This window comes from Gymnoscopelus microlampas (genome assembly GCF_963454915.1).
Source record: "Gymnoscopelus microlampas genome assembly, chromosome: 18".
NCBI classification, from domain to species: domain Eukaryota; kingdom Metazoa; phylum Chordata; class Actinopteri; order Myctophiformes; family Myctophidae; genus Gymnoscopelus; species Gymnoscopelus microlampas.
The window spans coordinates 37,602,948-37,629,942 of record NC_139955.1 but is presented as its reverse complement, the minus strand read 5'-3'; the positions used below and the strand labels follow the sequence as shown (position 1 = coordinate 37,629,942).

The 26,995-nt window shown below is 41.9% G+C and overlaps 1 protein-coding gene across 1 annotated transcript in view; it reads left to right on the top strand.

Moving 5' to 3' along the window:
- diaph2 (diaphanous-related formin 2) overlaps positions 1-26,995 on the top strand; it is an 824,520-nt gene that overhangs the window by 512,214 nt on the left and 285,311 nt on the right. Inside the window, exons 22-23 of the mRNA XM_084041781.1 lie at positions 20,303-20,404; positions 26,578-26,817. Of these exons, the coding sequence (XP_083897907.1) occupies positions 20,303-20,404; positions 26,578-26,817 (342 nt within the window). The remainder of the gene's footprint in view (positions 1-20,302; positions 20,405-26,577; positions 26,818-26,995) is intronic.

The window sequence follows — 26,995 nt, the reverse complement described above, 5'->3', positions numbered from 1 at the left end:
TTACGCTGGTGTTGTGTGGCGAAAATAGCCAATCTACAAGTTCACAACATGTCGCAATGGCATTATTGTTGCTGTACAAATGTTTTTATTTTTATTTTGTGTAGCCCACTGTAGAACATGGTGTGTGTATCCTCTTTGACCTTTATTTATTTATTTTCCCCCAGTTGATCCACAGTGTAGCTCTTCACACACATACACATACGCGGTAGCACTATTCCCTTCAATTTCCTTCGAACACTTATCTATTACTGCTTTCATCTGCTGGGGTCCGCTGTAGTGGACTGTGTCCAGAATAGCCTTCCTCCTCCTGGGGGGACAAGTGGACCCGGTGGATTGTGTTACGTGGCCCTCCATTCCGCCGGCCCCCTTTTCAATCAACAGCGGCAACACGGGTCCCCAAGACGAATCAAAGGCTAGACGCCAGCTAGCTTGGATTGAATAGACAGTATTTTGCTTTCAGAATGATTTCTTTTTTTTTTCTCCTTTTATTTCGTCTGGACTTACACCCTCGGTTCAATGCTATTTAGAGCATTGTATTTCACGTGGCCTTTGGCCCTCACTCTATTGGCCTGATGGGTGCTCTGACCCGCACTCTTTGACTTCTGAGGGGAAAGGTTTTTTTTACGGCGTTGCTCTGTAGGATTGCTAGTCATCTATGATACGGTCTCTGTCTGTCTGTCTGTCTGTCTGTCTGTCTCTCTGTCTGAGCGAGCTAATCTCACACTGAACCATTTATCACCAACTTAACCCATTATGACCTAGAACGCATCTGTGTCACTTTTTCATTTGAGCTAAAAAGCATTATTTTACACTTTGGCTATTCAAAAATAGCAGATATACAAGCTTGTAGCGTGGCACTCGGTGCCGCGCTACAAGCTTGTATATGTGCTATTTTTGAAAAATCGTGACAATGTGTGCAAATCTTGGAATATATATTGTTTAAAGCTCTCTATGCTTTGCTTCATGGGGGTCCCTGGAACAAAATATGTTGAGATGGGGGTCGGCGGCCAAATACATATAATTTGTTTGGGTCGTTGACATGAAAAAGTTTGAGAACCACTGATATAGAAACATATCTTTTTTTCAGAAAACAGTTAGGAATTAGAAGACATTTGTAGAATTTGTTATTTGTATGTATACAGGGCTTAAGTGTTTAAGAAAAAGAAAACAAGTACCATACTGTAAGCAAGTCTCAGAAAGCCAGCCGATGGTTTTGCATGAAGAAAGTGTGCTATCTCCATATTAGTATGCAGGGACTGTTACTTACCAAAGTCATGAATTATGACACATTTTCTTTAGGTTCTGTCTAGCTGCCTTGCCCACGAGGGGAAATAAATCACTGTTGTATGCTCTCATATCACTTAAGATTTCAAAGGCAGCTTACTCTCCCTTTTACCGTGTCATATATTTTTGGTACATGTCTTTATTGTCTATTTATCACTTCAGACAGTGATTTCACTATTATTCAGTACACTTACCAGTGATGATGGGTAATATACACCATAAAATCCAACCATCACTCACCAGGAGCTACAGTGTGTCATTGCAGTTGAGCAGAAACCTTGTTACATCTTTTTTTTTTCTTTATATAAATGAATGCCCTATTTTATACTTTATTGCATTACAGTATTGTGAGAAAAAAAGTAGCTATAGTCTACAAGCTTGTACATCTGCTTTTTATGTTTTTGGAAAAAGTATGACGTTTTTTTGAAACGCCAACAAACGAGTCCTATATTGTGTCATTATTGTCATTTGAAGTGTTAAACACTGCTGTAACACTGCTGTAGCGTCCCATATGTGCAATTTAGTGTGTGTTTGCTGCGAGTACTCTCAAACCCCTGAACAGTGTTTGTGGCAAGGCGTACTGCATATCGGAGCAGTGGTGCACCGTGATAACTGGAGGGCCCTGGCCGCAGTAAGCTGAGTTGTAAAATGTACAATGTACAAATGCACACATTTGTAAGTCGCTTTGGATAAAAGCGTCTGCTAAATGACTGTAATGTAATGTAATGTTAAGTCAAACAAATGCATACAGTCGCACACAACGTTGAGTAATTTCTTTGAACAATACATTTGAAGGGGCAATTAACCCATTAAGACCTGAGGCCGCTTCTAGAAAAGTTCTAAATCCTAACAGTTTTTCGGAAAAAAAATATAAAAAATACATTTTCACGATTTTTCAAAAATAGCCAAAGAAATCTAAAGTGACACAGATGCGTTCAAGGTCTTAATGGGTTAAAGGGGAATTTCACTTTGAAATACTTTTATATAATAATAATATATTAATATATATATATATTAATGATGATATAATATAATTTTAACGATCTACTCTTCAATTCAATACTTCGATATTTGATATTATATTATTCAGAGAGGGCCGCCTCCTGTATGCGTGTATAACTTCCAACTCCATGTTAGACTAATTGAAAACACATGTCCCTGGTTCTGGTGGCTGATATTGATTGTCCTTCTCTAATGAATGGATAGACCTTCATTTTTTTCTCCCCCGATTAGTTATTTCATTATGTTAATATTTTCTGCAGTGTAACGTTGCATCAAGGAGTCCATGCGTGAAATCCATGATGAAGCCCATGCATGAAATAACTAATCGAAAAAATGAAGGTCTTCCGATTCATTAGTACAAAATTCAGCCACCAGAACCGGGGACATGGCATGTGTTTTCAATGAGTGCTACATGGATTTTGAAGTGGTCCATCCAGCATAATCTACTGTTTTTTATTGACCGACTGATACGCCCATATATAGGCACATATGGAGATCCGGTTGTCCAGATCCGACTGATATGCCCATATACTGTATGGGCCATACATACAGTATATGGGCATATGCTGATGACATCAGGGAACTCCATATATGAGCTTAACCCATTAGGACCTGGAACTGTGGCATTTTTAGATTTGAGCTAAAAAGCATTATTTTACTCTTTGGGCTATTCAAAAATAGCAGATATACAAGCTCATAGCGCGGCACCAAGTGCCGCGCTATGAGCTTGTATATCTGCTATTTTTGAAAATTTGTGAAAATGTGTGCAAATCTTTATATATATTTTTAAAGTGAACATTTTTATCTCAAATCGTTGCCTCTGGGGGGTCCCTGGAACAAAATATTTTGATGGGGTAGAAACATACGTTTTTCAGAATACTGTTGGAATTTAGGAGACATCGTAGAATCGGCTTCAGGTCTCAATGGGATAAAGGGCACAGGCAGACAGACACATACAGAGGTCTCCATACATGGGCATAAAAGAGACACAGTCAGACAGACGGGTACAAAAGATATAGATAAACCCGCAAATCCCCATGAATGGAGTAGCCTGATGTCATCAATTAATATGACGTCATAGTACTGGCGTCCTAGACTGGCCTGGCCTGGACTCCATATTTGGGCATACCTGACACGGAACTCCATAAATGGGCGTAAAAGGGGACACAGACAGACAGATACAGAATTTGCCATGTACGTATATGGGCATGAGAGAGAGACAGATAGACAGACAGACAGACAGGTACAACGGGTGCTCTGACAACGTGTACAACGGGTACTGCATAACCGGGTGGGTCATGCATTTTCCAACTTGCCTCGTTCCCGAGTAGGTCTAGTATATTGAATTAAGAAACATTGGCACGTTCAGTATTCAGACATCTAACCCGAGTCGTCTCCACCCAGCCCCCCACCCACATATGGTACAGTAGGTGTCTCCAGTGAGAACCAGCTCATTTATGAATCAGATTTGAGATGGCAATTTCAGAACGCACATGTACGCCACACACGTAATTTCACCGCTAAATGTCACACATTCACTCGTCCCCCTGACAGCCAGGCACTCGAAATTGACAAAACCTCCAGTTAATGTCGTCTATTTACCAACGCGTGCCATCATCACACATGTACGTAAATAACGTTCACCCCAAGAAAAGGGACATTAGGGTTAATGCGGTTAAACATTAGAGGGGAAAACGAATCAGTGCAGATGGTTAACAAACGCCGTGTCCTCTTCTCACGTGTGCAGTGCTCAGATTAGAATGAACAGCACACACACACATGAGTGGTGAGAAGGATCTCGCAGCAAAACGGCATCTAATTTTTTTTTTTCTCGCCACAAACCAACTAACACCTCAGAAGAACTCACTATGAACAAAGCTCCTGCAACAGACTGACAGGCGACAAACCAACTGTGACAGATTCCAAAATCGCATTAAACTGCAGCGAGTGAGAGAAAGGCACATATGAAGGGGAGAGAGAGAGAGAGAGAGAAAGAGAGAGAGAGGGGGGGGGGGGTCAGCGGTGGGGATATGAAATGTGACAATCCCGCCGTGACATTAAATTTGTCTTTCAAAAGAAAAATATGGAGGAAATTTTTAGATGCACACCTGAGCAGCTCCATTTTAGTCTTTTTTTCTCTTCTCTCCTTTTATCTGGGGAACGTGTGAAACTATACGAGGGGAGAGAGAGGGGGGGGGGGGCATGCAGAGAAGGTATATATCCATGATGATGGAGAAACAGAGCTTATAACCCACCCTCAGGTCACACAGCTAGTGGACCTGACGCACACACACAGGTTAAATCAAATGAAGCGTGGATGGATGTACTGTAGGACGCTACAAGCCTCGGAAACCTTCATAACAGCGGACTTTAAACTATACAGTTTTTAAAAAAGCATTATTTTACACTTTGGCTATTCAAAAATAGCAGATATACAAGCTCGTATGAGCTTGTAGATCTGCTATTTTCGAAAAATCGTGAAAATGTGTGTAAATCTTTTGAATATATATATATTCTTTTAAAGCGAACATTTTTAACTCAAATCTTTGCTTCCTGGGGGGGTCCCTGGAACAAAATATTTTGAGCTGGGGGTCGGCGGCCAAATACATATAAATTTTGAGGGTCCTTGACATGAAAAAGTTTGAGCACCACTGATATAGAAACATACGTTATTTTTCAGAATACTGTTGGGATTTAGAAGACATTTTGTAGAATCGGCCTCAGGTCTTATAATGGGTTAAATGTGTGGACTGATTATTTTCACAGTAGCTCTATAAAGACAACATAACAGAGTGTACATGCAGAGACAGCATTGTCAGGAAAAAAAAAAATCAGTCGTCTCTCGAGTGGAAATGAGAAGCGTAGATTCATGTAAACCACCCCCAACCGCCGCAAATAACAATATGACTCATTTGTGACTGGACTATCCTAATACGGCCTTGGCACACGATCAGACTGTCAATCAAAAGCAGCAGCAGAAAAGAAGGAGCTCGCATACAAAACAGAGACAGAAATTAATTTGTTTGGAGAGTCTGCTGTCTGACTGCTGTCTGACAGAGTGATATACCATCTGTCACTGAAACAAAGATGCTGAATTGGAGGGCATAAACAGGGAAAAAAAACAAGTGTTCTTCTATTCAGCCAGTCAAGGAAACACACAGCGCTCTACTGTGCCTCGAGTTGACTGTGCTTAATCAACATCTAACAATTGCGTTTTTGTGTTGTGCATGCGTGTGAGGACGTTTTTGTGTGTGTGTGTGTGTGTGTGTGTGTGTGTGTGTGTGTGTGTGTGTGTGTGTGTGTGTGTGTGTGTGTGTGTGTGTGTGTGTGTGTGTGTGTGTGTGTGTGTGTGTGTGTGTGTGTGTGTGTGTGTGTGTGTGTGTGTGTGTGTGCGCGCTCGTGCCTGAGTGCATAGTTGTGTCCATCTATCTGCTTCTATATGTGTGTGTACACATCACTGTGTTGCAGTGGTGGAAAGTAAATGTACTTAAGTACTGTAGTTAAGTATATGTTGAGGTACTTTTTACTTTACTGGAGTATTTCATTACAGTCATTTAGCAGACACTTATATCCAAAGCGACTTACAATAAGTGCATTCAACATAGGTAGGGAACCAAACTACTAATCACCAGAAGTCTTAAGTGCATTCTCTTCTAAAACAAGCAACTAAGAGTGTACCTAGCGCTAAAGTAAAAGTGCAATATATCAGCTACCTACTTTCATAAACAGATGAGACAAAATAGGAAAATCAAATGAGCAAGAGCTATTTCCAATTGTCTTTTACTTTTACTCCACTACATCTCGGAGTCCAATATTTTACTCCACTACAATTATTAAAAAAAACGTTTTTTTAGTTACTTTGTAGATTTGGATTATTATTACAAAACATACATTTACGACTTATAACCACAAATAGCCCTGTTTAAACTTTGGCTATTTAAACCAAATAGCTGCCGACGCTTCGCGTTGTAGCTCGCTTGTAGATCGGCTATTTTCAAAAGATTGTTCTACATTTGAAACCCGTGAAATGGGACATTATGCATAATGACAACTTTTTACTCTCGGTACTTATAGCCTATACTTTTGTACTTTTACTCAAGCAAATTCTGAATTCCGGACGTTTACTTGTAAGAGAGCATTTCTATATTGCAGTTTTGATACTTCTATTCAAGTAAAAAAAAAAAAACTCAGTACTTTCACCACCCCTGCTGTGGCGTTAGTTCGTTTTCAGGCCTGCGGTCAAAGCAACTTGGCGCGCACACTACACTATATTGGCCGGAGGTAGAGCGGTGGGATGGTGGTGATGGTGATCAGAGTACAAGCAGTATTATACCTCTGGGTCCGGGCCATCCTTTTGTGAAGCCATCATCTGGTGCTATAACACCAAAGCCCAGCCTCTGTTCCCTTCTCCTAACCCTCGCTTTGTTTATCCCATCAACAGCATCGTTTCATGTTTGTTATGTGTGTTTTTTTTTCTTCCTTCCTCCTGTAAATCAGCATAATGTATTTCACATTTCATTGTTAAATTAGCATTTGATGCAGAGAGAGAGAGAGGGGGGGGGGGGGGGGGGGGTTGTGTGCCAAAATAAACCTCAATTAAACTCAAGGGGGGGACCCAGTTTCTCCTGCTTAACCCATTGAGACCGGGAACGCATCTGTGTAACCAGTCAAACCATTATTCTATACTTTGGCTATTCAAAAATAGCAGATCTGCAAGCTCATAGCGCGGCACCGAGTGCCGCGCCATGAGCTTGTAGCTTGTAGATATTTTTGAAAAATCGTAAAAAATGTGCAAATCTTTGAATATATATTTTTTCAAGCGAACATTTTTAACTCAAATCTTTTTCTTCTTGGGGGTCCCTGGCTGGAACAACATACTTTGAGATGGGGGTCCGCGGCCAAATACATATCATGTTGGGGGTCCTTGACATGAAACAGTTTGAGAACCACTGATTATAGCGACAAAAGTGTCTTTAAAAAAATGTTTTAGAAGACAGAATCCCAAGAAGCAAAGTTTGAGTTACAAATGTTCACGTTTGAATAGCCGAAGACATCTAAAAATGACACACAGATGCGTTCCTGGTCTTAAAGGGTTAAGCACTAATCCAACGGGCCTGATATGGCGCCGCCATACTTATCGCCGTGCCCCACATGTGCACTTTACACCCGCGCAAACGATGCCCGCCCAACGTGTGAGCGCCAGGCTGCTCCACAGTCACCTGTTGTTACAGCAGGGGAACAAAGCCTGGCATGATGCGGGCAACTGCCAGAGAGCCTGCAGCCAATGGTCTATATACCACAGGTAATGAGGGCTCCATGCATATGGATGGGCATTATTGTGGCAATCTGGATGATTGACAAAACAGATAAACAATAATAACAAGCAAGGCCCGGGACAAAAGCGTATACTGCGGGGCCTGCCTACAAAGGCTGGTGTTGTTGCCATGGCAGGGTGAAAGGAAGGCAGCGCGTGCCGGAGAGGAAGGCGGTCAGGTTGACGTTTGCTCTCTCTGCACTCTGCCTGTATTTGCAAGTCTAGCCCATTGAGACCTGAAGCCGATTCTACATGTCTCCTAAATCTCAACAGTATTCTGAAAAACGTATGTTTCTATATCATCAGTGGTGCTCAATCTTTTTCATGTCAAGGACCCACCAAAATTATATGCATTTGGCCGCGGACCCCCATCAAAATATTTTGTTCCAGGGACCCCCCCAGAAGCAAAGATTTGAGTTAAAAATGTTCGCTTTAAAAATATATATATTCAGAAGATTTGCACACATTTTCACGATTTTTCAAAAATAGCAGATCTACAAGCTCGTAGCGCGGCACTCGGTGCCGCGCTACGAGCTTGTATATCTGCTATTTTTGAATAGCCAAAGTGTAAAATAATGCTTTTTTTAGCTCAAATCAAAAAATGACACAGTTCCAGGTCTTAATGGGCTAGTGTATGTGACATTGTGGACTTAAGAAGAACCCGCACACTTCTGCAGCTCCGACACTACATCTTAATATCAGGGGTTTCCCCTGGCTTTTTGGAGGGCTCAGTTGCTGTGTCACTCTCGGGGCGTACCTCCCCAGTCTATAGGTGCTGTTTGGGGATACGTTTTGTGTTATTTAACAAACAAATGATATATGCATTTTGGACCACATCAGGCTTTGGTAAACGACATGATTTATTTACACAAACATTCATTGTCTACACTACAGTACATATGATATGAACGGAGATATCAATTGGCAGATGTCATAGCCTTTTTTTGTAGCATTTGACCTGAATATTACGGTATCATTCATTTGGCAGTATTAGTGTCTATTGTGGCACATCTGTTCAATACATGCTACAGATACAGTTAGCCTGACTTGGCTGACTATCACAGCTCTGGAATGAACCCAGCTTGCTTTATCACAGAATGGACCAGATAGCGGAAAGATTTCTGAAAGACAGTTTGATCTTTTTTTTGTTAATTAGTATGGTTGTCCCGCGGGGTGGCACACTACAGTACTTGGGCGACTTTATTTCTATAGCAACCCCCAAAACATTGCCGTGCTACTCCTGCCACAATGTTGGTGGCGCACAGGAGTCGTTATGTCAAATCGACCGGCTTCATCTGGGAATCGTGTGCTTTCGCTAAGTGATATGTTGTATTGTTTAATTTATAGTCATTTATTTGTGAATAAAACATTCCCATTGATTTGAATGGGAAAATGTGAAAACTCCCATTCAAGTATTTGCGGGAGGGGCCTATTTCTTAAAAAAAAAAAGCCATATATCATCAACGCAGGATCCGATCAGCACCAAATTTGAACGGCATGTTGCTTGGCCTCTAACACGACTTCTCCCATCGGATTCCTTGGGTCGCGACGGCGTCGGCGTGATCAAGGCAACCGCACTCGCAACTTCCCCAAATTGCACCTTTTCTAGTTAGAGTCCTTCTTTTAAAGAACATAGTTATTTGACTGCCTTTGTTATGCTACCGTTGACTACCTTTTGTTTTGTCTTTTTTGTTACCTTGAGCTTTCGGTCGCGTCGAAACAACATTTTGAAATTGTGCATAACTTATTTTCAAAGCTGTCGAGCCTTTAGCCCATTAAGACCTGGAACGCATCTGTGTCACTTAAGATTTCTTTGGCTATTCAAAAATAGCAGATATACAAGCTCATAGCGCGGCACCGAGTGCCGCGCTACGAGCTTGTAGATCTGCTATTTTTTTTAAATCTTGAAAACATTTGTTTTTTGGATTTTTTTCAAAAAAACTGTTAGGATTTAGAAAACATTTTTAAGAATCGCCTCAGGTCTTAAAGGGTTAGTCTGCAGCTTGTAGGTTGAGTCCCGCGCACAAGTGCTTCTCGTATCGATTCTAACTGAAGGGCCTTTCTAGTGATTCACCATGTGCCAGCCAGGTAGGAAAGCCTGCTGAGGTCTCTCGGCAGGGAGAAGACAGTCCCATGTTTCTCTTCATCTCGGTAGCGTAGCGCGGGCAGAAAGCCACATGCTCTGCCGCCTCCCCAAAATTGAGAAGAAAAATCAATTAACCCATTCAATCCGGGAACGTCGTCTTGGTCGTTTTAGATTTATTTGGCTGTTCAAAAATAGCAGATATACAAGCTCACAGCGCGGCACTGAGTGCCGCGCTGTGAGCTTGTATATCTGCTATTTTTTTTGTGAATATTTGTGCATATCTTTGATTATATATATATATATTTTTTTAAAGCGAACATTTGTCAAATATTTTGTTCCAGGGACCCCCAGAAGCAGAGATTTGAGTTTGCTTTAAATATATACAGTATATATTCCAAGAGTTGCACACATTTTCACGATTTTTCAAAAAATAGCAGATCTAAAAAAAAGAAATGTCAATTTAAAAAAAAATATATATAGCAGATCTGCTATTTTTTAATAGCCATAGAAATCTAGAAAATTACACGTGTGCCGCGTATCCCGGTCTTAAAGGGTTAAAAGAAGAAAATCACATCTGTCAAGCGTATCTAAAGCAGACACACGGCTCCGGTTGCTGTCTGTGTCGCCTAGACCTCCCCTGGGCCTGCTAGAGAGAGAGGAAGATGGAGTTTACTTACATCATCTGTTAGACATCGCTGAGATTCTCTCCTTCTTCTCACTTTGGTTTGGTTTTTTTTTGGAATTTGGTTTTAATAAAAGACTTTATTGCTCTGAGAAAAAGCATTATCGATTGACCCGTCTCCCCGGCTCCCGACTCAAGATCTCAAGGTTTTTCTTTTCATTTTGACGTTGCTGTTGGGAATTGGCTCTGTTCAAAAAGAATCTCTCAAGGAGATGGGTTTTGAAAAAAGTCTTTTTTTTTGAGAGGGTAGTTGATTTTTGCCCACTGCAAAAGCCAGACATAAAAGTTAAGACTGACACTTGGGTTGGATTTGACGGTAATCATTCGACCAAGACACACTATAGACATTCATATTTCATTATTCCAGCTCTATCATCTGTCCAACACAGGATTCTGCTTGACGTTACCACTCTCCGTTATCTCTTCCAATATGTTCAGGCTAGCAGCTCAAATCAGATTTGTGGCCTATATCCAGATTGGAATCACATTGGTTTTGAGTCTGAAGTCTCTGAACAGCAAAAACAAAACAAAACAAAACAAAACACACGCACGCACGCACACACACACACACACACACACACACACACACACACACACACACACACACACACACACACACACACACACACACACACACACACACACACACACACACACACACACACACACACACAAACTGATTTTTGCAAAAAGATTGATTGATTGATTGAGGCACTCAGAGTTAATAGAGTGAGCAGCCTTTATTAAAACTTTATTAATGTTTCAACGTCGATACCTGTTGGTTTAATAAAGGCTGATCCCTCTTTTAACTAGCGTTTATTGTGTTACTCTTTGGGTAAATTTGTACATTTACACCTTCAGTCGATGCTTCATATCCGTATGAGTAAAATCGCCGGGGTGGTTTGTTTATTTTTTTGAATAATGTTCTTATATGACGTGATCTAAGATTCGCCGGGAAAACAATCTGTGAGATCCCATTGGTTCACCGTTCTGTTCTGTTTATTTTTTAGCAAAACAAAAAAATAAAAGCCTGGAGATCGAGGCTAGCAATGTCCTAAAGATCCAAATTGAGAAACAAATTGGGATTCTCCTGCAAGCCTTTGACTTGCATCATGTACACAGCATTGCGTCGGCGCCCGCTGTTCTCAGCACCATTCAGTCAAAGGGAGGGTTAAGTGCATGCCTAATGCCCCCCTTCCTTTAAACTATATTCGCTTGGCATGCGTCCACAGTTGCTGTGAAAATGTAAGCGAGATGAAATGGGGGAGCAGGTTCGACGGCAACGGAGATCAAAGTGTGGAAGGGGGGAAGCCCTACAGATACTGTCATCATCTACAAATGTTTAGCGAAGCGTAACCTGTATCTCATTACTGTTGTAACACCCTCGTCTGGGCTGGCACCCACGTTCTCCACTCTTCAAGTTACAGTGCTTTCACATTCATCCTGGCCATGGTACCCATTATCAGTGGTGCTCAAACCTTTTCTTGGCTCAGTCAGTGCCCCCGTTTCCCTGAAGTGTGCCGTTTAAGTGTATTTGTTGTAAGTGTGTGTGTGTGTGTGTGTGTGTGTGTGTGTGTGTGTGTGTGTGTGTGTGTGTGTGTGTGTGTGTGTGTGTGTGTGTGTGTGTGTGTGTGTGTGTGTGTGTGTGCGTGCGCGCAAAGTACATATATTATTATGTATTTATATTATAAATACAATATATTATTGTCTAATAATATATAATGGGGATCCGTCTTACTAAACAAATAAACCCTCTTTACCCAACCATATTTTGCTTGGAAAACAACAAGAGAAATCCATAACTAGCATGCAATGCTACGAATGAATATGATAATAATATCAGAAGAATATACAGTAACATAACAAATAAGAAAGCCAGTAAGAAGTAGCCTGGTGTAGCTAGACTATATCACTGCGTGGATATGAGTCTGGTGCTTCCATGAGGACGTTTTGTTTCCCAAGGGGCGGGATCAAAACGATGTCCCTCGACGCAATTGGTTAGACCTACAACCAACTACCAATTACAGTCGCTCATAATCGAGTACTGGCGGGCCCTGATTGGTGCCCCACGTCTTTTGGAACAGGAAATGGATTCTCTATGGAGCGGTGCCAGACCCAAATCGCAGAGTGCAATTTTTTTTTGCACTCGCAGATTCGTCTGGTCCCAGGCTAAGTAAGAAGCCCCCCAGGGCTCTATCCTTGGCCCACTCCTTTTTGTCCCTCTACCCCAAATCTCTTCTTTTTGACGAATGTTCACCTATACTTTGACCAAATTGTTCGCCTAGAATGGGGACTCGAGGGCTCAAGTGGTTAACCCATTAAAACCGGGGAAGCAACTGTGTCATTTTAGACCCTGAGGAAGACTTCACTGTCGAAACGTTGGTTTCATTTTAAAATAAGCTTTCTGTATCGTGGCTAAGAGCTGTGCGGCCTCATCTTTTGTCAATACCATAGGCCTATATATCAACATACCTTTTTCAGAAAACTCTTAGGATTTAGAACAGTGGTTCTCAAAAATAGCAGATATGCAAGCTAACAGCACGTCACTTTGTGCCGAGCTGCGAGCTTGTACATCTGCTATTTTGCAACACTTTTGAAAAATCTTGAAAGTGTAATTGTTTTGAATGTTTTAACACCAATCTAATCTAGGGGGGCTCCCTGGCACAAAAAAAAAGCCAAATACATATCATTTTGGAGGTCCTTGGCTCGAAAAAGTTTGAAAACTACTGATTTAGAAGGCATTTGTACAATCAGGTGTAAATAATGGCCTGGACTTCCAAATGTCTTTACATTAGTTGTTGTTGTTTTTGGTGTTGTTGTTCCTACTTTGCTGTGTCCTGGAATGTGGCGCCAATAAAGCGTCGCCTTAATCTTTGCCCAAGGCGTTATAGATGAATGTGTAGGGATGAGGATGGGAGCGTTGCTTCCAGTATAATCTCTCCCAGAACTGGAGAGATGTGTGTCTGGAGGCCCACGGTGAGGTAGTCTGGCCCGACACCATCATCACCACCACCCCCCCAGCCCCCCCACATTGTCACACATATGGTGCTGCCTCTGTGTCAACTGCACTCTATGGAGCTTCTCGTAATTAACTAGATGAGTGACAAATGAAACGACAAACCACGAGGTGGATTCCATCGCATCTGTCTTCTTTCCTTCCTCAGGCTTTCCCTCTATGAGGGTTTTTTATTTTTTATTTTTAGTCTTGTATGTGTGAAATGTTCATGATCGCCGCGAGTGAATAAGGGGGAAACATTTGTAACTCGTAGCGTCTACCCCCCTTTTTTCACGCCTTTGATCATTCCGGTGATGAGTGTCATATTTGTAACATGGTGAATATGCACCGCGCATACCAGAGGAACATTATGGATATGACCCCATGTTCCCTGCTGTGTGCACGGCGAGGGAGAACACGTGCAAAAATGGAAGGAAATTGCCTACCGTTCTGCCAAAGACACACTTTCCCTCCCCATCCGTACATTTTGTGCTGCTGAAACGGACCCTGGGCTTTTAAAGGGAACTATACTAAACTAAAGCATTTTCAGAAATGAAACCTTTCAGACCTGCCAATGTATACACACGGCCCTGGGAGAAGTTAGCGCTGGGGGAATCTCATAAGGGCCAGAAGACACCTCTCTAATTGCCCCGTCGTCTCTGCCTGGCAAGCCGGCAGCAAGAGGAAAAACAACCCAAATAATCGGATTCCCCGGAGTATTAGCCCGTTAAGACCTGGAACGCATCTGTGTCACTTTTTCAATTGAGCTAAAAAAGCATTATTTGACACTTTTGGCTATTCAAAAATAGCAGATATACAAGCTCATAGCGCGGCACCGAGTGCCGCGCTACGAGCTTGTAGATCTGCTATTTTTGAAAAATCATGAAAATGTGTGCAAATCTTTGAATATATATTGCTTGAAGCGAACATTTGTAACTATTCTTTGCTTCTGGGGGGTCCCTGGAACAACATATTTTTAGATGGGGGTCCGCGGCCAAATACATATACATTTTGGGGGTCCTTGACGTGAAGAAGATTGAGAAACCACTGATATAGAAACATAAGTTTTTTCAAAAAACAGTTAGGATTTAGAAGACATTTTGTAGAATCGGAAAAAAAATTAAAAATATTTTAGAAAAATCGTGAAAATGTGTGCATTGTTTAAAGCGAACATTTGTAACTCTATTCTTTGCTTCATGGGGAGTCCCTGGAACTAAATATTACATGTAAATACATGTAATTTTGGGGGTCCTTGACATTAAAAAGTTTGAGCACCACTGATATAGTAAACATGGTAACCGCCTTCCATTCCGACATCTCGCCACTCCGACTAGTGGCTTCCGCTTGCGGTTAAGGTTAGGGTTAGGGTTAGGGTTAGGTATAGGGTTCGTTAACGTCGGAAAGGCGACATGTCGGAAGGCGCCATGTAACCATCCATACATTTTTTTTTCAGAAAACTGTTGGGATTTAGAAGACATTGGTAGAATCGGAACCTCAGGTCTTAATGGGTTAGCAATGAGTATTGCAGAGGAGGAGCGGTTTTCTGTGTTTTCTGAATTTCCATTCAGAATCTGTGGTACCAGTTGTTCTTTGTTCTTTGATCCAACTGCTAAATGCTTTTTAGACTTCAGGAAGAGAGGGAGAGAGGACAATTTTATAAGTACATGATTGTTGCAGTAATAGCAGGCATTATTGTCATAAGCATCAATATACTGTTAGATGGCCGGATTGTTTTATATGCCATTAGTTCATTTTTGCTTGAATCGTTTCATGAACAGCTGCACGGGTTCCTGCAATGAACATAAACAGTTTATTCTGATGCGAAACATGTACTTGTATTACGAAATGCCTGTGCACTGCAGTATGTACTACATTCAGAAAACCAGTGGCGTGCACAGACATTTCGAGGGGCAGGAGCTCAAGTAAATTATACTTTTTTTTTTTTACTTGGTCTGCTCTTTTTTCCCTCTACACCTATACCTCTTTGCCAAAAATAGCAGATCTACAAGCCCACAACGCCTCGCAGCGCGAGGCGTTGTGGGCTTGTAGATCTGCTATTTTTGGCTAAAGTTCTCCTCAGAAAAGGGATGCTAGGTTTCGAGTGGTTATGGTAAAAAGAAAAATCATATCACATAAAGACTTGGCGGACCCCTTGTAGTAACTCTGAGGACCCCCTAGGGGACCCGGACCCCCTGTTGAAGACCCCTGCTGTAAACTGGAAAAAAAACACACGTTTTTTTTTCCTTTTTTTCAAAAGGGCACTTCTGGTCAAGAGGGCAAAGGGCAGGTGCTCTAGCACAACCTAGAGTCTATCTGTGCACGTCCCTGCAGAACACAAAAACAGAAATTGAATCATGACCCCTGAAAGTTTTTGTGTTCTTTTACAGTACCGTTCCTTTTTTTTGTTTTAGAACGAGTCATCAGGTTCAGAAAATAGGACTCACTGAGTTGTGTGTGCAATCAATAAGGCTTCCTACTTTAAAGGTCACAATGAATAATTAGCAAACTCTGTGTTGCAGATTAAAATAGTCTCTTACCCCGCGTACCCATGGCTCATGACAAAGGAAAGAGGATGCATACACATAATTGCAATCTTACCGAGATTTTTTATTTCATTGACAAGCTGCACAATGATGTGCTCTGATTTCTTTGTGTTGCTTTTACCCGCATGATCAAAAGCCTTCATTATCGAGGCACCCGTGCTTTTGCTGCAGACTCTAATTGGGGGCTGCAGCAAAAAACACAAGCAGCATTTGATATAATAGCTCCCTATACCCAAACAGGAACTGGCCAAGCCTGCATTATCCCATTAAGACCTGGAACGCATCTGTGTCACTTTTTCATTTGAGCTAAAACAAAAAGAAGCATTATTTTACACTTTGGCTATTCAAAAATAGCAGATATACAAGCTCGGTGCCGCGCTACGAGCTTGTAGATCTGCTATTTTTGAAAAATCGTGAAAATGTGTGCAAACCTTTTGAATATATATTGTTTAAAGCGAACATTTTTAACTCTATTCTCTGCTTCTGGGGGGTATCTGGAACAAAACATTTTGAGATGGAGGTCGGCGGCCAAATACATATAATTTTGGGTGGTCCTTGACATAAAAAAGTTTGAGCACCACTGATACAGAAACATACGTTTTTTCCAGAAAACTGTTGGGATTTAGAAGACATTTCGTATAGAATCGGCTTCGGTTCGTAATGGGTTATGGCTCACTTCTCATACTGCTGTATATTCCCGCGGGGCAGGACAGAGATGTCATCATTAGTAGCCTTAGTGGACTTTCTCTCTCGCAACATGTAGCTTGCTCTGGCTGCCAGGGGTCTCGAGTTGTGACCGGCAAAACCTACAGTATATGGGGATATTTTGCAGTTGTCTGCTGTCTGTCCGTTTGTTTGTTTGTCTGTGTGTTCCCATCTGGCCACGTGACGACTCTGTGCCCAGTGCACTGCATGCTGAATACATTTTGGGAGAACTAATCCGGAGGAAGAGGAAGGCTTTGCGAAGAAGACTAGGGGAAAAGGGCACACACCTCTTCTTCCTCTCCTTCTCCTCAGAGAAAAAAGAGGAGGACATTTGCCCCCGATTAGCTTCATTAACACAGCTGACCTTTAGGCCGACAATTAACATTTACGGGAAAAAAACGGAGAGACCCCACAACGTCCTCTTCCTCATCATCCTCCTCCTCATCATCGTCTATACCCTGCTGGTCCTCATCATCTCCACCATCGTCATTGTCACCTTCCCTGGGCGTGTGTCTGTCGTCGTCGTCCTCCACATTCTGTAGGCAGAAATTGCTGTACCGACTTGTTACTACTGTAGTTACTGCGGATACTTGCAGATATAAATTATTACATTATAAAACATACATTAACCACTTTAGCCCTATTTTATACATAGGCTATTTGAAAATAGCCGATCTACAAGCTCACAATGCGATGCGACGCGTTGTGAGCTTGTAGATCTGCTATTTTCAAACATTTTAGTACTTTTACTTTTGTTACTTTAAGTACATTTTGATACCAATATTTTGTACTTTTACTCAAGTAATTTTTTTATTCCGGACTTTTACTTACGTAACAGAGTATTTCTATATTGCAGTATTGATACTTTTACTTAAGTAAAATATGTGAGTACTTTTTCCACCACTCAATCAATCAATCAATCAAACTTTATTTATATAGCACATTTTTACACAACGTCAGTTGAACCAAAGTGCTGCACAGGTAAAAGCAAAAACAAAAACGAAGAAAAAGAAAACAATACAACAAATCAGCAAAAAGGACATTTTATGATTGGATGTGGTTAAAGGCCAGAGAGAAAAGATGGGTTTTAAGTAAGGTTTTAAATATCTGGATGGACTGAACAGATCTGATGTGGAGGGGGAGATTCCACAACTGTGGGGCTGCCACTGTGGGGCTGCCACCGCAAAAGAGCGATCACCTCTGGTTTTGAGGGTTAGGTTTGATGGCACGGTCAGCAATGACTGGTCAGCAGACCTTATGCTCTGGGTGGGTTATGGGGTGTTAGGAGTTCAGCCATATATGGGGGGGCCAGACCATTGATGGATTTAAAAGCAAATAATAACATTTTTAAATCAATTCTGTATTTTACTGGAAGCCAATGGAGAGAGGCCAACACTGGAGTGATGTGGTCATATTTTTTGATACCTCTGAGAAGGCGAGCAGCAGAGTTTTGGACAAGTTGTAAGCGCCTGAGTAGGGAGAGGTCGATGCCATAGTATAGTGCATTACAGTAGTCAATCCTAGATGTGATGAAGGCATGGATTATTAATTCAAATTGTTTGAGGGGGAGATATGGTTTGATTTTGGCCAGGAGTCGTAAATGAAAAAAGCTGTTTTTTATGACTGAGCTAATCTGTTTGTCAAATTTGAAGTTGCTGTCAAAAATAACACCTAGGGGCAGTGGTTTCAGTGCTGCATTGTGAATGAAGGTGGGAGTGGCCGTGGAGATTGGGGGAGTGGCAGTGGAGATTGGGGACACACCTGGACCTCTTTCCTCAAATCAACCAGCCAGTATAAAAGCCTGGAAAGAACAGCCCACACAAGCCCTCTTTTACCATTGAAACACCACATGCTGAGACCTTTTTTCCAACTGTCTGTTAGAGTCATTCTAAGCATTCTTAGATAGGAGACTTTACTTAACTATATTCAGACGTAAGTCAAATTAATCTAAACCATTCTTAGATAGGAGACTTTACTTAATTATATTTCCAAAACCTTTTCCTGAGTGCCTCTGAACAGGGAAGCTGGTAGGGGGTGTGCCGCCATTTATTTTGTTCCCCCTTTTATCCCTGTTTTTCTTAGTTAGGGAGTTTTAGATTGTACTTTTTGTTTCGGTGTAGATTAGGCTGTTTTCTTTTCAGGTATGGGGTTGTTCTGGCTTTGGCCACCCTGACGTTTGTGCTTTCCCTGTTTTGTTTATCCCTTGTGAATTTCAGTTGTTCCTATTAATAAATTGTACACTTTTTTTTTTGTTGACCCTGGTTTGGTTTGAAATATGTTACTCCTTTATAACCTCTAGACCTTATAAGGTCGTAACACCCACCCACATATAAAGCTGGCCCACCCAATCGATTTAGAAAAAAATAATAATAATTGGATTTTTGTAAAAAAAAAAAGATTATAATTATTGTTTTGATAAAAAATCGGTAAAATCAGGCAAAAATAAGAAAACATAACATAACCCTAACTTAACCCTAACCCTAAAGCCGAAATAAAGTAACAAAAAAACGAACCAAAACACACACAATCCGACTAATTTTGAGCGTTTTTGGGTCGTTTTTTTGTTACTTGACCACCCGCTCCTGCCTAGGCCCAACCTATACTAGCGTTCTGACTGTGCCACTGTCACTGTCACTGTGGCGGTGTCACTGCCATCACCACCACAGTAAACACAGTTTAACTCATTCTCCCGCCATGCAGGCCACCGGCAAAGTGTGTCGGTGGTCCTGTGAGATTAGAGCTAATATTGAAGATGCTCATGTGTTCTGTTGCTTTAGTCAAAGTCCCAGAGGTGAAGCTTTTTTTGTTGTTGCTATGAGCTGTATATTTACTCACATGCATTGCAAACAGCAACAACATGCTACTAGTATAACTGCTCCCCCGGGGGAGGGGGGCGGTATCTGAACAAGGCAGTTGAGTTTCCTTTCTGCTAGTCATTTAATGTATGTACTCTACTGTACTGTACTGTACTGTACTGTACTGTACTGTACTGTCTGTGGGATCTGATGTCCAGAAAGTACCCTTATTTAGTCAGGGAGGTTTAACCCAATGAGACCTGGAACCGCATCTCTGTCATTTTTAGATTTGAGCTAAAAAAAGCATTATTTTACACTTAAGGCTTTTCAAAAAATAGCAGATCTACAAGCGTGTAGCGCGGCACCAAGTGCCGCGCTACACGCTTGTAGATCTGCTATTTTTGAAAAATCGAATTTGAATATATATTTTTTAAAGCGAACATTTGTGACTCAAATCTTTGCCTCTGGGGGGGTCCCCTGGAACAAAATATTTTGAGTCCGCGGCCAAATACATATCATTTTGGGTGGTCCTTGACAAGAAAAAGTTTGGAAACCACTGATATAGATCAAACATACGTTTTTCAGAAAAAACGTTTAGGATTTAGAAGACATATTTTGCAGAATCGGAACCTCAGGCCTCAATGGGTTAAAAAGGAATTGCTGTCATATTTACAGCAATAGGGCTAGTGAAGTGGTGTTGGTACTGTACCTTGCATATAAGGCCACACAGTGTTTGTGCTATCTCCCGTTTTCAACAGAAGGAAGGAACTAACATTAGCTCTCTTTCTCTCTGTTTTTTTTCTCTCTCTCTGTGTGTGTGTGTGTGTGTGTGTGTGTGTGTGTGTGTGTGCGCGTGTGCGTGTGCGTGTGTGTACATACCATGCCGTCTACTACAGAACCTCATAAAGAACCTGCCGGAGCAGAAAGAGCTGAGTGCGCTGGCTGAGCTGAAGGGTGAATACGAGGAGCTGGTTGAGTCGGAGCAGTTTGGCATTGTGGTGAGTACAACGACCTGGAGCGCGCGCGCGCACACACACACACACACACACACACACACACACACACACACACACACACACACACACACACACACACACACACACACACACACACACACACACACACACACACACACACACACACACACAACACACACACGTGTTTGAATTACTATACGTATGAGGACGCTTTAGGACAGCCATTGTATGAATGCCATTTAAAAAAATATATATATATGCTGCCATTTTTAACCGTAAGCCTAAAGCCGGAAAACAGCCGATCTATAAGCCCACAACGCGTCGCGCTGCGACGCGTTGTGGGCTTATAGATCGGCTGTTTTTCGGTGCATGACGCTGGCGCGCAAACATGTTTAACGCTAATTCCAATCCCTAAACCTATGACCTCTAAATGTCTAATCCTGACCTGAATGTTTTTCTAATTGTAAACGTATTTCTCAAACTCGTTTTTTTTTAACTATAAAACAACCATTTGTCTTGTGAGGACCAGGAAAACGGTCCTCACAATGTATATTTCTTCAAATTCTACTCTACTTGGCCCCCTCGCAAGTATAGTAATACAAACACACACACAGACGCGCACACACACACACACACACACACACACACACACACACACACACACACACACACACACACACACACACACACAGAGATACATGCACACACGGTTCCCCTTTACTCAAACACTTGCATGCATGCACGGTTGAGGAATTCCATTCCATTCTTTTCTGCTCGCTGTCTCCCTCAATACACCACACACACACACGCGTGTGCACGCACACACACACACACCGTTTTTAGTGCCATACACCCAGTATAGCATACACTAGTATATCTGCCTTTATTTTATTTACTAAGGGCCCTCGTTGTGAGGAGGAGGCGGCTGAGCGAGGAAGCAGCAAATTAGAAGGAGAATCATCGAGGAGGACTTACTCTATGGGAGAACATAGGCCTCTATCAGGCCATGTCAATATAAGAAGTACACAACGACGTATAATTAGAAGACTCGGAATATAACAGGGGGCCTCTTGAGTTAACCCATTAAGACCGGGAAAGCATCATTTGTGTCATTTTTAAGATTTCTTTGGGCTATTCAAAAATAGCAGATGTACAAGCTCATAGCGCGGCACCGAGTGCCGCGCTACAAGCTTGTAGATCTGCTATTTTTGAAAAATCGTGAAAATGTGTGCAATTCTTTGAATATGTATTGTTTAAAGCGAACATTTTTAACTCTATTCTATGCTTCTGGGGGGTCCCTGGAACAAAACATTTTGAGATGGGGCTCGGCGGCCAAATACGTATCATGTTGGGGGTCCTTGACATGGAAAAGTTTGAGAACCACTGATATAGAAACATACTTTTTTTCAGAATACTGTTGGGATTTAGAAGACATATTTAGAATCGGCTTCAGGTCTTAATGGGTTAAATGCGGAAAGGGCAAGGGCAACTTCTAACTGACGGAAGCAGCAGCAAAAAATAAATAAAAATAAGACTTGGATAGAAACGTGATTATATCGTTCTGGAGGAGAGAGTCGGGCATCGGCAGGCCCTGGCATCAGCTGTCAATAAATACTCTGTAATGATGTAGACGAAAGCCGTGGGCCGTGCATGCATCCAGGCTGCAATAAAGTTCCTTGAAAATCACACGGCATGTTACCCTCCACATGCCTCTCTGTGAATGATTCACGACGGTCGCCTCTGGCCCTCCTTCCTTTTCCCTATAATGCGGAGGTAACTCCCAATGCCTTGTGTATAACATCATTTGTTATGAGCTATATGCTTGTACTAGCACATAACTCATTAAGACCTGAGGTTTGCGATTCTACAAAATGCCTTCTAAATCCCAACAGTTTTTTGAAAAAAAACCTATGTTGCTACTGTATATCATTGGTTCTCAAACGTTTTCACGTCAAGGACCCCCAAAATGTATATGTATTTGGCCGCGGACCCCCATCTCAAAATATGTTGTTCCGGGGACCCCCCCAGAAGCGAAGATTTGAGTTAAAAATGTTCGCTTTAAACATATACATATTCAAAGATGTGCACACATTTTCTCGATTTTTCAAAAATAGCAGATCTACAAGCTCGGTGCCGCGCTACGAGCTTGTATATCTGCTATTTTTGAATAGCCAAAGTGTAAAATAACGTTGTTTTTTTTAGCTCAAATCAAAAAGTGACACAGATGCGCTCCAGGTCTTAAAGGGATAAACTAGCTCAACGTTGTTGTTTTTGCTTCCAAAGTGACACGCGCGTCTCCACAGAGCATTGTCAGGCCGTAGCGAAAAAAATAAATAAAAATGTACAGTTAGACCCCAGGGCACTAGTCATGCCACCCTGTTCCCAGTCATTTCCCCCCTCCTTTGATGGACGCTGTGTCTTCCAGGAGACACGATGAAGCACGGGTTGTTGTGTGACAGTTTTCACCCGCTACTCTTGATCGCATTGATGTCGCGATTATTACGCACCTCTCCCCAACTTGATGAGGTAGCGCCGCCGCCGCCACCGCTGCTGCGCTGTTATTTAGTTCCCCTGGGAAATAAACCTATGTTAACCCTTTAAGACCTGTAACGCATCTATGTCATTTTAGATTTCTTTGGCTATTCAAAAATAGCAGATCTACAAGCTCATAGCTTGTAGATCTGCTATTTTTTGAAAAATAGTGAACATTTGTGCAAATCTTTGCTTCTGCGTCTTCTAAATCCTAACAGTTTTTTTTTTTTTTTTTTTTACATGTTGCTATAATATCAGTTTTTGCATGTCAAGGACCCCCAAAATGACATGTATTTGGCCGCGGACCCCCATCTCAAAATATGTTCTTCCAGGGACCCCCCAGAAGCAAAGATTTCAGTTCCAAATGTTCGCTTGAAAAAAAGTATATTGAAAGATTTGCACAAATTTTCACGATTTCACGATTTCTATTTTTGAATAGCCCAAAGTGTAAAATAATGCTTTTTCGCTCAAATCAAGAAGTGACACAGATGCGTTCCAGGTCTTAAAGGGTTAAGGCTTTCCCTCGTGTCGGAGCTGTCACTTGAGTTGCGCCCTCTTTTCCTGTGATTTCTCCTCATTGTAAACACGATGAATCAATTCGCATGTGCGTGGAGGAGGAGGAGGAGGAGGAGGAGGAGGAGGGGAGGAGGAGGACGTGTCTGCTAGCTTTATGTGTTGGTGGTGTGTTGTCATCACGGGGAGGAGGGCAGGGTTTGATTGGTTTGACAGACAGCCTTGCGCACCGCAGATGAATAAAACTTGGAGCGGTGTAATGAAACATCATGGTTCTGGATCTGAAAGCTGCCTCCAAGCAGTGCATTATGCATGGATTGTGTAGCATACGCCCCTGTTTTTTTTCTTTTTTTTTTTTTACGTTGCCACATGTACAGCCAAAACCCCATTCATTTAAATTCATATCTCTCTCTCTCTCTCTCTCTCTCTCTCTCTCTCTCTCTCTCTCTCTCTCTCTCTCTCTCTCTCTCTCTCTCTCTTTCTCTCTCTCTCTCTCTCTCTCTCTCTCTCATTTCTCTCTTCATTTTTTTGTTTAACCCATTAAGATCTGGAACTGTGTCATTTTTAGATTTGAGCTAAAAAGCATTATTTTACACTTTGGGCTATTCAAAAATAGCAGATATACAAGCTCATAGCGCGGCACCGAGTGCGAGCTTGTAGATCTGCTATTTTTGAAAAATCGTGAAAATGTGTGCAAATCTTCTGAATATATATATTTTTAAAGCGAACATTTGTAACTCAAATCTTTGCTTCTGGGGGGGTCCCTGGAACAAAATATTTTGATGGGGGTCCGCGGCCAAATACATATAATTCTGGGGGTCCTTGACATGAAAAAGATTGAACACCACTGATATAGAAACATACGTTTTTCAGAAAACTGTTGGGATTTAGGAGACATGTAGAATCGGCTTCAGGTCTCAATGGGTTAACCGGCTATACAGTGTGCACTCCTAAGCAAGCCCTGCAGCCATGAAATAAAATGTATTGATTATATTATTTACAGACAAATCTGTTTCATGGGAGACACTTTATTTTTCCTCTCGTTGGATGTGCAGTCAAGACACAGTGGGGGGGAAAAGTCTGTCATCTAAGCTGCACAACATGCACTTCACTGGGGACCTACGCACGCACGCACGCACGCGCACTCACACGCACACGCACACGCACACAAACACACACACACACACACACACACACACACACACACACACACACACACACACACACAGTTAAGATACGTACAGTGTAAGATCTCTCTGTCAGTTGATTTTGTGTTTATCACAAATGACCACATTTCATTGTTGGTTGTTTTTGTTGTGAGACAGTAATAGCCAGCACTCCAAAGTCCTTCTGGTACTTTTAACCCATTGAGACCTGGAACTGTGTCATTTTTAGATTTGAGCTAAAAAGCATTATTTTACACTTTGGGCTATTCAAAAATAGCAGATATACAAGCTCATAGCGCGGCACCGAGTGCCTCGCTACGAGCTTGTAGATCTGCTATTTTAGAAAAATCGTGAAAATGTGTGCAAACCTTTGAATATATATATTTTTAAAGCGAACATTTGTAACTCAAATCTTTGCTTCTGGGGGTCCCTGGAAAAAAATATTTTGATGAGGGTCCGCGGCCAAATACATATCATTTTGGGGGTCCTTGACATGAAAAAGATTGAGCACCACTGATATAGAAACATACGTTTTTCAGAAAACTGTTGAGATTTAGGAGACATGTAGAATCGGCTTCAGGTCTCAATGGGTTAATTCATAGACACACGGACAGTCACAGGCACAGCATACACGGATGTGTTTCGGCGTCGAGCCATCCTCAGCGTGTATGATACAAGCTGAGGAAGGCTTGACGAATTAAAAGTACCAGAAGGACTTCGGAGCGCTGGCTATTACTTTCTTACTGTGAATTTTTGTGAGCCGTGCACCCAGCAAACTGCATTTATATACAGTCAGAGAGTGCTCGTTTTTTGTCTTCTACTGTGTTGTTTTGCAGTGTTGATTTCGTCGACTGTACCTTTTTTAAATAAAAACGAAATAAAAACTAAGCTACGATGACTACAACTAAGACTAAATATATTGACAATTTCGTCAACAAATAAAAACTAGACTAAGGGAGGGACCTAGTGGAGAAGAGATCCAGTAGAACTAAAAGACAAGACATTTTATGTTTGGTTGCGCTCGGGTGTTGCGCTCTGAAAATAGCAGATCTACAAGCTCACAACGCGTCGCAGCGCAACGCGTTGTGAGCTTGTCGATCGGCTATTTTCAGCATGCAACCAAGTGTAAAGTCGGCCATTACGACGCCATCAAGGCACCGCCAAAATACATATTTGTCTACTAAATCAACTGTAGATTTAGTAATTATGATATTTAGTCGAATAAAACTAGACAAAAACGTTTTCAGATGACTAAAATATGACTAAAACTACATTGTATTCAAAAGACTATGCAGGGACGTGCACAGATAGACTCTAGGTGGTACTAGAGCAACCTGCCCTTTGCCCTCTTGACCAGAAGTGCCCTTTTGAAAAAAAGGACTAAAAACGTGTTTTTTTTTTCTCCAGTTTACAGCAGGGGTCTTCAACAGGGGGTCCGGGACCCCTAGGGGGTCCTCAGAGTTACGACAGGGGGTCCGCCAAATCTTTATGCGATATGATTTTTCTTTTTACCATAACCACTCGAAACCTAGCATCCCTTTTCTGAGGAGAACTTTAGCCAAAAATAGCAGACCTACAAGCCCACAACGCCTCGCGCTGTGAGGCGTTGTGGGCTTGTAGATCGGCTATTTTTGGCAAAGAGGTAAAGGTGTAGAGGGAAAAAAAGAGCAGACCAAGTAAACCAAAAAAATCACACCCAGTGTGAAGAGAGTGGTGCCTTTGAATTAGTGTAACTGGTTGCATCCTTGTGTTGCAATCAGCTGCAGCTGTTGAGGCCGTGCTCAAACGGACGGACGGACGGACCCACACACATGGTCAAGTGTAGGAGTGGCTGGCACCACTCAAAAAGAATAATTTACTTGAGCACCTGCCCCTCAAAATGTCTGTGCACGCCACTGAGACTATGACTAACGCTAAATGAAAATTTTCTGTCAAAATCAACACTGTTGTTGTTTTGTGTCGTGACCCCGTGCGTGCACACAGATGAGCTCGGTGAAGATGCTGCGCCCTCGCCTCAACGGCATCCTGTTCAAGCTCACGTTCGAGGAGCAGGTGAACAACATCCGGCCGGACATCATGAACGTGACGTTCGCCTGCGAGGAGGTCAAGAAGAGCGAGGGCTTCAGCAAGCTGCTGGAGCTGGTGCTGCTGGTCGGCAACTACATGAACGCCGGCTCCAGGAACGCCCAGACCTTCGGCTTCAACATCAGCTTCCTCTGCAAGGTAATGCATGTTACTTCTAATAATAATACATGATACCCATTAAGACCCCCAGAAAAAGATAATTTGAGTTACAAAAGTTCGCTTTAAAAAAATTACTTTCAAAGATTTGCAGAAATCTTCACGATAAAAAAAACAACACACCCTGTGTGAAGGTAGCGGCGCCTTTTATACATTTTGT